At 33.3% G+C, this 14046-nt stretch overlaps 3 protein-coding genes across 3 annotated transcripts in view; 1 reads left to right on the top strand and 2 right to left on the bottom strand.

Annotated features, from left to right (window-relative positions):
* Positions 1 to 743: 743 nt before the first annotated feature.
* LOC132171109 (probable WRKY transcription factor 65) lies at positions 744 to 2497 on the bottom strand. The gene is made up of 3 exons (XM_059582335.1): positions 2136 to 2497; positions 1889 to 2026; positions 744 to 1675 (listed from the first exon to the last, which is right to left on the bottom strand). Exons 1-3 carry the CDS (start codon positions 2213 to 2215, stop codon positions 1078 to 1080), a joined length of 816 nt encoding a protein of 271 aa, XP_059438318.1. The 5' UTR covers positions 2216 to 2497; the 3' UTR covers positions 744 to 1077.
* Positions 2498 to 7518: 5021 nt separating this feature from the next.
* Positions 7519 to 8328, top strand: LOC132169165 (uncharacterized). The gene has a single exon (XM_059580243.1). It carries the CDS (start codon positions 7519 to 7521, stop codon positions 8326 to 8328), a length of 810 nt encoding a protein of 269 aa, XP_059436226.1.
* A 3251-nt stretch (positions 8329 to 11579) lies between these two features.
* Positions 11580 to 14046, bottom strand: part of LOC132169163 (uncharacterized) — a 5061-nt gene continuing 2594 nt past the window's right edge. The window contains exon 2 of the mRNA XM_059580242.1: positions 11580 to 11905. Coding sequence (XP_059436225.1) covers positions 11580 to 11905 — 326 coding nt within the window. The remainder of the gene's footprint in view (positions 11906 to 14046) is intronic.

Here is a 14046-nt window from a genome sequence, read left to right as displayed (position 1 = left end):
TATGCATTATTGAGCAACAACGCTAACCAAAATTGACTAGCATTGTGAAAGCTAGCCATTTTTTAGCTAAATTGGCTAGTTGGATGGCGAAGAATTTTTGCTATGCCAAAATAATCTGACTAGTCTAACCATCGTGACTGGCCACCCCTTTTAACCATGGGGTGGTTTGGCCAGCCCCAAACTAACGGTGGGTTGAGCAATGAGAACGGTTCAACCATCCAAAACTGGCCTTTCAACCGCCCTGAACCACTCCTTGAGGGTGGTCCAACCCAACAGCCGCCGCCACTTTCATCTTTTGATTTGTTGTGATGGTCTAAAAGGCCCAAATAAGAGACATTGCTCCCTCTCAACTGCAATGAATAAGCATCTTAGATTCTGATTCTATTGACGTTCTCCGCACGTGTCTAAGAAATAGAGTCCTGACAAACTAGGGCGCATATGGATTCTTATGTGAAGGGTGGTGTGCCAAGCAATCGTCCCCAAGAAAAGGGGTGCTTGTAGTTGGCACTTTGTGGAGGGAATCTGTAACTGCCAAAACACCTAAAAACAGAAGTACCATCAGACTTTTTGGTATCCTCATCCAAATCCCTCAATCAATCTAAACAAACAGTGAAAAGAGAACCATCTACAACTAAAAGGCAAATATCCATTCCACCATATCAACCACTCAAGGAAAAATAGAAAGAAAAAAAAAAGAAAAAGAAAAGAAGTAATCTCCACTAAAGGAAGAGAGAGAAAAAGGCTTTGTCACAAAGAACTTTTGAGCATTCACTCGTGATCCTCGTGCCATCTTTAAATAATATGTACAAGGAAACAACCACACATACACTCTCTACTTGTGTATGTGGGACTCGGTGGATTGAATCACAATCTCCTAGATGAAAAGATAAACACATCTATCTACCCACTAACTTTGCTCGTGCCAAAGTGATGTAACTTTCTCATTTTGTGAGCACATTAAAAGGAGAGAGAGAGAGAGAGAGAAATGGGAATTAGAAAAACTACTGGTAGTGGGTATATCATATACAACATATAACTACATTTTTTCGAAAGCTGCAAGTACTAAGAACACTCGGATCAAGAAGGGACAACAGGAATCCTTTCATCGGAAAAATTGCTCCTCATGAAGCTTGTGAAGGATGAAGATGTGGGTAGTTCTTCAAGCTCATCAAAGAAGTCATTTTCTTCTGAGAAGGGTGTGGAGAAATTCATGAGTTGGGAATAACAGAGGGGCTCTTCATCCAAGAGAAGACTCAGTGTTTCATGGGTTTTTTCTAGGTGCACTGTGAAGGGGTCTTCTCCTTGATTAACTGTTATATCCAGGCAGCCACTTATTGGGGATTGTATGTAGTGGAAATCATGATCTTCACCAGGCTCCTTTTCTGTGGTGCTCACAATGGGATCATTTTGTTTTTCTTCTTCTTCTTCTTCTTCTTCTTCTTCTTCTTCTGGTAGCTCTTGCTGTTCCTCTTTTGTGGATGTTGGGAGATCTTCAGCACTGGAATTGTTTTGGGGTTCTTTTGGTGGTTGGATCAAGTTGGTGGTGGAGAGATCAGGACCTGGATGGTTATGGCTGGAGGTGTAGGTGATGATGAGCATTGAAGCATCTGTTCTGCATCTCTCTACCTGTTTTTTGGCTGAACAACCCTTTGATGTGCTGCATCTGTAGTAGCCCCTGCAGAAAGTAAATAAAAGTAAAAGAAACTTTGAGAATTGTACATGAGGGGTAGTAAGAGAGAAAGTTGGGGGGAGGGGAAATGAAGAAGAAATTAAGTCTTTCTTGTATCACTTTTGGTAAAAAAAAATTGAGGAAAAGGGAACCCAATTCTGCCCTTAAGAAGAAGAAAAAGAAATTAAGCATGACATGAGAAAAGGAGTGTAAATTAACCTTGGATAAGGAGACCCTTTAATAGGTTTTTGCCCATATTTTCTCCAAGACCAAAAATCAGAAGGTGGCCCTTCATTCTTTAATTTCCCAACATTTGCTCCAATCCTCACTTTAACAACAGTTTTCTGAACCACCTTCCTGTAACAGTACACAAACAAATGCTATTAAATGTCAAATAAAACCAGACAGATAAGAAATAGCCTGAAAAAACAAAGCAAGCACATTTTTTTAAGGTATTCCTACACACCTTCTTTTGGAGGCCTGATTTTCTGGCTTGAGTTCTTTTGAGACCTCCTGATCTGGCTTTGGCAAGAGTGAACGATCCATGAGTACAGCCTGTTTCTTCCACTTCTTCTTCTTCTTCTTCTTCTGGATCAGCCAAAAATCATAATAGAGACCGACGAAGGGAGTTTTTATAAGAAGATCAAGTTGCAGAAGCAAGAAAGAAACCCAAAAAAGATGAAGATCAGATAGAGCTCAAATTGATTATAGAGAAAGAGAGAGAAAGGGAGGAAGGAAGACAGGCAAGAGATGACAAAGCTCCAAGTTGCTTTCTTTCTTTTCACTCATTTAATACAAAGCTATGAGCAACTATGCATAGATCACCACCACTTCCTTCCACCCAACCCAACCCAACCCAACCCCACCTTACAAATATAATAATAAACCACGCATACCCTAATAGTCTCTCATACACTGTATGCAAAGGAGATATTTCCAATTGGACAAATTGCAGGCTGGTCCCATCTGCATTTAATTGGCTGCATGGAACGAGCGTGGGTCCTACTCTATTTCAATGCTCAATCTACAGTTGCCATGTGGATATTTGTCATGGTCAGGGTGCTAATTAAGCCAGAAAGAAATGGCTTTGCAGTTGCTTTGCATTGCACCTGGATTGCCAGATTTGGTGGGTGACTATGTCACATTTTAGCAACTTCTAATATTGTGGTGAGCTTCAAAAAGAACAGTTAAGGTGGCTGAGATCACTGGGTTGGAACCTCTTTCTGGATATTCTTAAGCAGGACACAAGTGTCCTCGATTCATCTGCTTGTCTGCATTTGCAAGTGATGAAACAAATATCTCTCTCTTTCTCTCTTAAGCCAAGCAATTGAAGAGCGGATAAACTTTTACGATTTTAGGTATCTCACATGGTTTAAGTGCAATATAAATTATATATAGAGCGTGATATAATTTCCGTGTAAATCAACTGTAGAGCACGGTGGTATGAATTGTGCATATAAAATTTGTATAAGTAGCTTACAAGTTTAATATATAGCAAAAGTTACTACTTCGGAAGTCGGAACCAACAAATTCAGAACCGATAAATGGTGCGCGTACGTACGGTTAAAGAGCACTTTTGAAGAAAGTGGGCAAATTGGGACACCAAAGGTACAAGAAATGGGGGTTTGTGAAGGAGCTGGTTCTGTCCTGATGAGGATCAACATCCTCGACGACTGACTTCCCCTCGTCCACATCATGTTTGCTCATATTAAGCACGCAATAGAACTTTGGGCATAAGCTAAAAAAAAAAAAAAAGGAAAAAAAAAGAAAAAAAAAAAAAAGGAAAAACTTCACTTTGGTCTCCTGAACTTATACTCAATTGTACAAACCATCCATAAATTTTTAAATCTCTCATTTTGGACCCCTAAACTTTCAATTACTCTCAATTGGAATCCTTCCGTTAATTTTAGTCATTAAAAATACACCAAAATGTCCTTGATTTTCATTTTTTTTAAAAAATAAAAAAATGTTTTGAAAGTAAAAATTTTAGGGGAAACTTTACTAAGGACCCCTAAACTTCCACCCGTTTTGAAATACCCCCCATGAACTTCAAAATCTCTCAATTTAGTCCCCTGAACTTTCAATTGCTTTCAATTTGGACCACTCCATCAGATTTTAAACGTCACATGATATTTATACCCCTAACTTTTGTATAAAATTCGAACTTCTAAAACATTTTTTTATTTTTTAAAAAATAAAAATCAGGGATATTTTAGTCTTTTTTTGAATTTTTAACGGCTAAAATTAACGGAAGGGTCCAAATTGAGAGCAATTAAAAGTTCAGGGGACTAAATTGAGAGATTTTAAAGTTCATGGGGGGTATTTCAAAACGGATGGAAGTTTGGGGGTCCTTAGTGAAGTTTCCCCAAAATTTTATACAAAAGTCAGAGGTATAAACGTCATATAACGTTTAAAATCTGACAAAGGGGTCCACATTGAGAGTAATTGAAAGTTTATGGGTCTAAAATGAGAGATTTGGAAGTTCAGGAGAGTTTGTAAAATCGAGTGGAAGTTCAGGGGACCAAAATGAAGTTTTCAAAAAAAATAAAAAATAAAAAAATCATTCTAAAAATACATTTTACCACAGTAAATTTGCAAAAAATATGGACCGAAAATGCACAGCTGAATGATATAAGCTAACACAAAAATTCAATTAATGGTGGACCCTACATAAGTTAATGGCCGATGGACCCCATAAATCTAATGACTGATCTATTGAATTTGTAAGATAATATAGGCCAAATATAAAGAACTTATTGGCTCCTAACATTTCACTATTATTTATTCTCCGGATATTTTGGATAATTTATTGACCCTGCTTTTTAATGTTCTTTGGATTCATGCTCAAGAAAGCCCTCAACATCAACGAGCTAAAAGAATGACGGATTAATCAGGGTAGGTTATATAATGGCAAACTAAATGAATTTAGAAAGTCTATGATCAGGGGATATGGTTTTGGAATATTTTGAGATCATGGATAAATTAAAATATAGTTTTGAAAAGTCAAGCAGATTTGGTAGGACTCAGCATTATACAACTTGCCCCAGTAAAAGAGAACAAGAAATTAAATTCCAAATATAAGATTTATAAGTGAATTAATCGGCCAGGAAAAATCATTATATATAATAATTTCAGATGTAAAAAATAGTTATCCATCAAAAAAAATGAAAAAAAAAAAAAATCTAAATAACAGTAATGAGAAAGAGATATATGCCAAAACATAAGTAATATGTTCAACTTGGCGAAGGGAAGGGTTGATAACGTATTAGAACCAAAAGTCTTGAATTAAAGCTTGCCTCAATCATTTAATTCTTATTTCAATCAAATATTTTAAGTGTTAGACTTTACTAATTAAAGGAAAATTTATTATATTATCTGAATTGATAATGATGAATTAGTTAGAATTTGATCTGTTGGGATTGTAACACGAGTGTTGTAATGCCCCGCCATAATAGTTAATTATAAATTGTATTTTAAAACTTAACTACATTATAGTTGGATTTAGTTTATGAGAAATGTTTATTTTTCACATTTTGTCTATCTCTTGTCCATCTCCATACAAAAATATGCGCAAATTTATCATTGAATCTGTAAGACCTACATGCGAGTTCTATAGATTTAATGGTAGATTTGTAAAAGAGATGGACACTAAATGAGTAAGAGATGGATGTGTAATATCTCTCAACGAATTTCATTAATTCCTTGATGAATTTGCAAAAAAGACCGTTGGATAATAATTGAGAGAATGGCGTGTAATATGTCTCGAATGGTTAATGGATTGTATAAATTGAAGATAAGTACTAGATAAGTGAGTTGCTCTTTCGAATGATATTTATCCAAATTAACCTATATATAATTGCTAAATATATAGCGCAACCTTTGCCTTGCCGACATTCCATTGGGTTGTTTTCATTTGATGAGCAGCACTAGTTATATATATTTATAGAATTGAAAGGGCATTCAATTATATGAGATGGCATCTTCTAGGTCAAACCAAGTGGCTTGGGTGACTGCGACCCACGGCTGCCATATTCAGCCCCCACCTAACAACTTGCACTCTTACGTGGATTAGAAGATTCTGCTGATCATCCTAGGGTTAGTGGAAAGCAAGTTATATACAAGAGCTGAGCAACACTAAGATATGATATAAGGAAATTCTATGTTATTATTATTAGTATTTTTTAATTATTATTATTATTATTTGCTATATTGGTTTAAAGCTGTTCAACTTTTAAGGGTCTTTGGTATCATGAATTCTATGTCTATATATCGAGATTGGTATATATAAAACTTTTATACTATACTATAGGGTTTGAGATATGCTTGAGGATCTTTGCAAACCGAAAATGATTGGATGCAGGGATGGAACTCTTTAGGTTTTGAAATTAGGTTTGATCCTTAGTAAAATCAAGCATGGTCCTTCATTCAAGCTTCGACGTCCAGATGAAATTTTTTGATTCCGTTCATGATCATATGTATGTCGATTAATAAGTGAATTCAATCTCCTCCCTAGTTGAAGCACATATTTAAGGTGTATATCTAATTATAATTCTTAAAAGAATGATCTTAAGATAACTAACCTAAAGTAACTTAAAAAAAAAAAAAAATTCCAACTAATGACTTTTCAAATGTATGCTACATCTAATTTTCTCTTCTTTTCCTATATCATATAATTATTTTTCTTTTATTTCATTCTCAAGCATGTACTTGCTCTTGGATGAAAGAGAGAGAAATGAATAAAGGAAGAGAATGTGGGAAAGAGAAAAGTATAAAATACTTAGGGAAAATTACAGTTTACACCCTTAAAGTTGACAACGTTTTTCAATTTGAACACCAAATTTTCAATTTTTGCAATCCACCCCCACAAAGTTTCAATTTTTTTTTTTTTTTTTTTTTCCGACCAATATTATCCCAAAATTTTCATATTGTCTCTAATTTTTATTATATATATATAAAAGGTGTGCAAAAAATGGCCAGATGGCCAAAGGGGTGGCTACGGCCACCGCGATTTTAAAATTTTTTTTTTTTTATATAAAATAAAAAATTAGGGGCAATATGGAAAGTTTTAGATACAATTGGTCAAATTGCAAAAAATTGAAACTTTGAGGGGGTAGATTGCAAAAATTGAAACTTTGGTGTTTGAATTGAAAAATGATGTAAACTTTTGGGGTTGGGGAGGAGGGGGGAGGGGTAAATTGTAATTTTTCGAAATACTTATGTATTGATGCACAATGTTTTTCCAAAATGCAAAGAGTTAAATTACTATTCACACTCATTTTATACTAGTTGACATGACATGTTTTAAGTAGTTTTTTATTTTTTTAATAAGTGGTTGACATAAAAAGCCACTTAAAACACATTGTGTTAGTAGCCGATATGAAATGAGCGAAAAAAAAAAAACATAACATTAGTAAAATACAAAATGCATTAGTTTTGAGAATAAGATGATAACATTTTTTACTTTTGATTAGCTATTTTATCTACTAACTCTAAAGTCCCCATATGAAAACATCAAAATTTTTTAATTTAACAAAAAAGACAAAAAGAATTATTAAATCATTCTCATTTGAATTATCCTTAGGCTTACTTGTCGACCTTAAACTCGATTGCAAATGTATCCATTTCTTTAAGACAAGGAATATATAAGACCATGTCTTCTATAAAGTCAACTTAGAGGGCATACGTGGCAACCACCTATAATCCATTTCTATAAACTATACTTATATATATAAATATATAGAAAAATAAACTATACTTATATAGTAACATATATAGACCTCAATGTAACATGATCCATTCTTGGAAGCAAAAAGGATTTTTTTGCTCGAAATATCGCTTAAGGGAAAAATATGGTTTTGCTGCATTCATCTGTCTCTCTAAGAGAACCCTTCCAAATCCTGACAATCACCCTCCTCAGCCTCTTGCTCCCACTCTCCTTTCTCCTCCTCTCCAGATTCTATATTTTTCACCATCTCCTCACCTCTGACACTTTTCCTTCACCGCCACTTTCTTCTTTTCTCTTATCTTTCTTCCTCTATATCAACCCCTCTCTTCTCTGCTTGCTCGTTTCCATTGTCAGCATAGCAACTCTCACCCACGGCTTGACAGGTAAGCTTACATTTCTAACCGAGTCGCCGGCCAGCCGTTTGTACGCGGCATGGATATTTGTATGTACATTACAAATCTGCGTTGGTCTGGGGATCGAGGGAACCATCGCCGCCGGAGTTGAAGCCGCCGGGAGTGTTGGTATGGAGGAGATAGGCTTGCTGAGTAAGGGAGTTTTTTTTCTGGGGTTGCATGAAACGACGCTGCATTGGAGTAGAGTGGTGGTGAAGCCGGTGGTGGACGACACCGTTTTCGGGGTCGCTAGGGAGGAAAGGTGGGCAGAGAGGGCGGCCATGGCTGCCAGCTTTTGTGGTTTGTGGTGGTGGAAGTTGAGGGAAGAGGTTGAGTTTCTGGTGGTTTTGCCGGAGTTTAAGAGAGAGGTGTTGATGGGTGTTGGGGTGGTTGATTTTGTTGGGTGGTGGTTGTATTATCTGACTGTAACCATTGGGATGGTTAGAGTTGTGAAGGGGATTATGTGGGTTGCTATTCTTTTGCTGTGCAGAAGGAAGAAGCCTGATGATCACTCTAACGACGGGGATGAAGACAAAGTCTAAACTTGTTTTTTTCTTTTTTAAATTTTTGAATTTTAATTTTTAAGACATCCAATGTGGTGTTTGTAATTCATTTCCCATCTGTCGATGGTTGTACCTGATCTTACAACTGTACTAAAATCCAATTTATTTATGATTGCTCAGTTATAAAATCCTCTTGTTCCCTAAAGATGGGAAATTCCCTCAGTTTTTTTTTTTTTTTTTTTTTTAATATAAAAATTATTAGAGAGTCCATTTTATTTAGATGCGTTGAGCGTTCAATTAAAATTTGACGTATCATGTAAAAATACAATAAAGATGAAAATACTATTTCTTTATTCCAAATCAATTTTATGGATTTTTTTGTTCATTTTAATTCAATGCCAACCACCTATCACCGAACCTTCTACCTACCTCCGAGCCTCCAAAACCAAAGTCTTCAAAACCAACCAAGATGGTGGCTCTGGTCGTTTTGTCCGTGAATATTCTGCTTATGAGGTATTTTGTTAAGAGAAGATAAATTATTTGGTATGAAGAGTTATATTATTTTTTAGTGTTTCAATTAAGTTGAGGTACCTGCTTCCTATTAAAGGGTGAAAAACACCCAATTTACACATGAGGAATAGAACCATACTTTTTTACTAAGAGGGGTCAAAGCATTAATAAAGAATCAAGTCTAATCATATATATATATATATATATATATATATATAAAAGCCGAGTTTTGACGTAGAGAGTGTTTAGAATTGCGACACGTGTCCATATTTTTAATATATGAACCTCATACATAAATTATTTAATAAATTAAGTATTATTAATGTATGAATCAAATAAGGAAACAAATAATATATATATAAATGAAATTATAACCTATTTTTTTTTTTTCACACCAACAATATTTTGTTTAAATTTTAAATTTTTTTACTCATAATTTTTAATAATTGAACTGTGCAAATATTGAAATGGTTTTTCATTTTTCTTGAGAGTTTTTTTTGTACCAAACACCATTTTAAATTAGAGATTAGGTAGAGATTGTATCTCTCCCTTTATTAAAACACATTTTTTCCTTAATTAATTTTTTTTAACCTTTCGTTTTATTAACTTACATTTATCTCTCTCACCATAAATCACATCAATCTCTCTCACTCTCCTTCTACGACAACAACGTTTCAAAACTCTTTCCTATAGAAGTTGAAGGTTGCACAAAGTTTATTTGATCAGTTTCATGGAAATTTATGTGACTTCGAATTATGATTTAAGGTATGAGACATTCGAGATAAATGTATCTTTGTGCTTTTATGTATAAATCTTTAGCAATTGTGAATTGATGATCTTTAGTTTGTTTCTTGAGAATTTTTTTTGTACCAAACACCATTTTACATTAGAGATTAGGTAGAGATGAATATGTTTCCGTTTTGTTTTGTGAAATTTTTTTATTCAGGTTTTTTTTTTTTTTCATTTGCTTTTTTGAATGTTCAGAATTATCAATTTTATTTGTATTAAATATAATAGGTATTACACCAAAAATATTAAAATTTTGAAATTTTTTTATTCAGGTTTTTTTTTTTTTTTTTTTTTTTTTTTTTTTTTTTTTTTTTTTTTTTTTTTTCATTTGCTTTTTTGAATGTTCAGAATTATCAATTTTATTTGTATTAAATATAATAGGTATTACACCAAAAATATTAAAATTTTATGCTAATTTTATATTAATACTTTGATAATCAAAATTCATGTTTGCTTTTTTATTTTATTTTATTTTATTTTTTATACTTTTCATTTTTAACTACACATATGGGAACAAATTTAGGTTGTTTTAATTAATTTTTTAGATTAAGGAAAGATTGAAATGATTTATTTGATTGCATTAAATATTTAGTGAAAGATTTTGTTATTCTTGTATCCATAAAAAAAAATAAAAAAAAAAGGATTTGTTATTTTGCTTTGTATTATTTTTTAAATGTCTAGAATTTTATGAATTTTATTTATATTGAAATATAATAGGTATTACACAAAAACCTATTGGGTTTAGGGTTACTCTCAGTTTTGCTACCATTCTCAATATATTGTTATAGGGTTTAGGGTTATTGTTTCCTTATTTTTTGTTCTAATTTATATATTATTTTTCATTCAAATTTCCAATATTTCTCCTACGATTTTTTATCTATTTCTTTGATGAAAGAAATAAAACTAATCCTGTGAGAATAAATATTTTAATATGTTTTATGGGTCTTATGATTTAAGGGTTGTATGTTTTAACTCATTCCAGCTGATTTTAAATTACACATATTGAATTTTTTTAATATATTTTAATTTATATGGATTAAAACTAAAATTATATAGGATTCTTATGATAGTATATTTTTATGTGATTTATATATTCATGTAAACTTATGTGTAATTGTGTCACTATGTTTAACAATATATTGTTTTGACAATAAAAAATAGGCATGATAGATTTTTTTACACAATTTTTTTGACCTATAATAAAAAATACGATGGAGATGTGTTTTAAGTTTTAAAATCAAATTATAATGAATAATTCCGCCCATAGGGCGGGTTCTAAGCTAGTTTTGATAAAAACCAAACTGATTTTTAAACTGAATACTTCGCATATATATAGGAGTGGTAACACCATTAATCAATCTTAAAAAATAATGCTAAAATCACGTCCAATTGCAGCCCACGTGAAAAATAGTTAGTGAAGCTATTCTTCATCTTCTGTTCATCTGTTTTTATTACATCTATATAACACTTTTACAAGAAGATAGATCGATGAAGATTAAAAAATTAAAAATAATAGCATTTCTCTTCTTCAAAAGCTCTCTTTGATTTCTCATTTTAGGAAGTAAAAAATAATTTAATCATTCACACCAAATAATTTTTATTTTCTTGAAAAAATATTCAATTGACAAAACCACCAACAAAACCATCAGAGCCACCACCTTGGTTAGTTTTTGAGACTTTGGTGTGGGGAGCTCGGGGGTAGGTGATGGGCGTTAGATTAGAATGAATAGAAAAGTCTGTGAAATTAATTTGAATTAAAAATACGATGTTTTTATCTCTATTGTATTTGATGTTTTTACCTGATGTATCAAATTTCTATTGAAGGCTGTAAAATGAGGTTTTACACCATATTCTGAGCTCTCAAACCAAATAGATATGGGAACTTATATTCTAAAGGAATAATTTATAAATTATATCAACAATAATCCCTACAACTTGAGTCAATTTCCAAAACAAAAACATATGTTAATAAGTAATAACATCAGCAAACTTTAAACAAAATATGTTCTTTGACATGCAGCATTGCGCTCGATGCAGACCTCTAACTTGATCTGGTCACATGAACCATAAAAACCAGAGGGAATTAGAAGGAACCCTGTTGAAGGAGGCTCTTCCAACCAATTTTGACTGTTCTTTGTGAAAGATTGCAGTCGGACAGAACTTCCATGGATTTTGGCCTCAAGAGTGAAGGGAAACCCTCTGGTTGATGAGCAGTGCCCTATGCAACAAACTGTCACTAAATTCCCAATAAGTTCAACTCTATTGTTGAGGACAAAAAGAGCATCGTCATTCTGTTCTTGAAGAACAACAAATTGACCTTTAACATTTAAGTAGGCGTGTAAGCAAGCTCATACAACTCGACAGCTCGCTTGATACCCGCTCAGTTAAGCTCGACCCGAACTCGAGTTTGACATTATACAAGCCCGCTCGTTATTGTTGAAACCTGTTCGATTAGTTAGTGATACATACCCGGCTTGCTCGATCAAACTCGACAGGGACTCGTGAGCTTGACTCATTTAAGACTTGAACCGGCTCGTTAGCACGACTCGTTAACTCATTTATATATATATTACAAAAAAATAGTTATATATATTGAAATATGTAAGTAATTAAATAATATTTGTTATATGAATTATTTAATATTTATGTGTATGTATTAGTTGACATACTAACTAGTAAGATCATAAATGAACATATTATCTAGTTAATTAATATATATTAAGTAAATATAATTAAGTACATATTACTCAATACTTCTATGTATATTACTTTTTTGATTATACATGTGTGTGTTATATATTAGTATTAACATACTAACTAGTAATTAGTTAGTTAATAAACTGACATATTAACTAAGTTAATATATCAAATAGACCCGTATCAACAAAAACGTCCGGTTTTTTCTAGAGAGGCTCTACTTCTCTCTAGAAAACCTTTTCCACCTCCTTGTGAGGGCTTTTAGGGGAGGAGGATTGGTTCTTTTCCTTTCCTCCTCCCCTCTTTCTTTTTTTCTTCCTCTGTTCTCTTTCCCGTTGTTGTTTTTTGTAGTGTTTTTTTGTTGTTTCCGTTTTGTCCAGATGCGCCGGCATCCTCCCTTTCCAGCTCTCAGCAGCCGTCGCTACGCCATCGTCAGCTCTCCATGGCGCCGCACCGACCGTTTCTTCACCAGGTCTGTTGAAGGTTTTAGATCTCGTTTTTTCAAAATTAGATCTACAATTTTCTACCAGGCTTTTACCACCACGTGCCTCTCCACTTTGGCCTCCGGCATCCCACCATTCATCCGCCGTCTGCCACTCTTCGCTCCGATCACCACGCGCCGGAGCGTGGTCCACACTTACCAGCGTGTGTGTCCCACGTGCCGGTCAGTGTGTATCATCTTCTGTTTTCCGGCCATGGCTGCTGCTCTCCGATTGTTTTTTTTTTGTGTTTTTGTAATTCCTTTTGTATTTCTGTTGTTTGTTGTTTTGGGTTATTGTCTCCCTGTTTTTTCTAGGTCAGATCTAAATGTGGAGGCTTTTGTAACTAGTTTGGTGTTGGTACCTCTCTCTTCATCAGTCCCTGCTACGGATTTTGACAGTGCATATTCGACTTCAGCCTCTTTCCAGTGGTTGATGTTGTTTCCTAGCGGGGGTTCAGATAGGTTCACCTTAATCTGGGCCCTTTTTGCTTCTGTTACCTCTTTGCGCGGCCCCTTAAGAGGATTGGGTCACTTGTTTAACTCATTTTCTACGCTTTGTAATTATTTCTGCACTGTTATTGTTTGTTTTGGGTTTGTTGTTGGGGAGCCCACCTCATTTTTAGTTTTAGGATTGCCCATTCTCTCTTCCTTTCGGATCAGGAATGTGAAAGATCCTCCATTGTAACCCTTTTCCCTAATCAATTAAAAAAAAAAAACTAAGTTAATGTATATTAAATTACTAACTTAGTATAATTAACTATAGGTTATTTTGGCAAACGAAAAAATTATATGTTACTTAATATTTGTATGAGTATTATATATATGAATATATAATATACATACTTGTTAGTTAATACATACTAACTTAGTATTACTATTAAGTTAAGTGTTAGATCACATTATCTAAAGATTATGAGAATTGTACATGCATGACATAAGTCATAGCATACAAACTCATACTAATACAATAATTAAGTACCTAAAGGCAGAGACTTACTAACTAGTTAGTTAATAAACTAACATATTAACTAAGTTAATATATTAAATTTCTAACTTAGTATAATTTACTATAGGTTATTTTGACAAAAACAAATCATATGTTACTTAATATATATATATATATTATACATACTTGTTAGTTAATATATACTAACTTAGTATTACTAAAGAATTAGCTATTTTCAAAAAACAAAAACAAAATAAAAAACAATGATACGATGATATCATTGATATGTATTATCATTCTAATTACATATCAATTAAGTATGACCTAGTGTAAA

The sequence above is a fragment of the Corylus avellana genome, chromosome ca2, assembly GCF_901000735.1.
Source record: "Corylus avellana chromosome ca2, CavTom2PMs-1.0".
NCBI classification, from domain to species: domain Eukaryota; kingdom Viridiplantae; phylum Streptophyta; class Magnoliopsida; order Fagales; family Betulaceae; genus Corylus; species Corylus avellana.
Note: the sequence above shows the minus strand (reverse complement) of the source record. Positions and strands in the feature narration are given on the sequence as shown.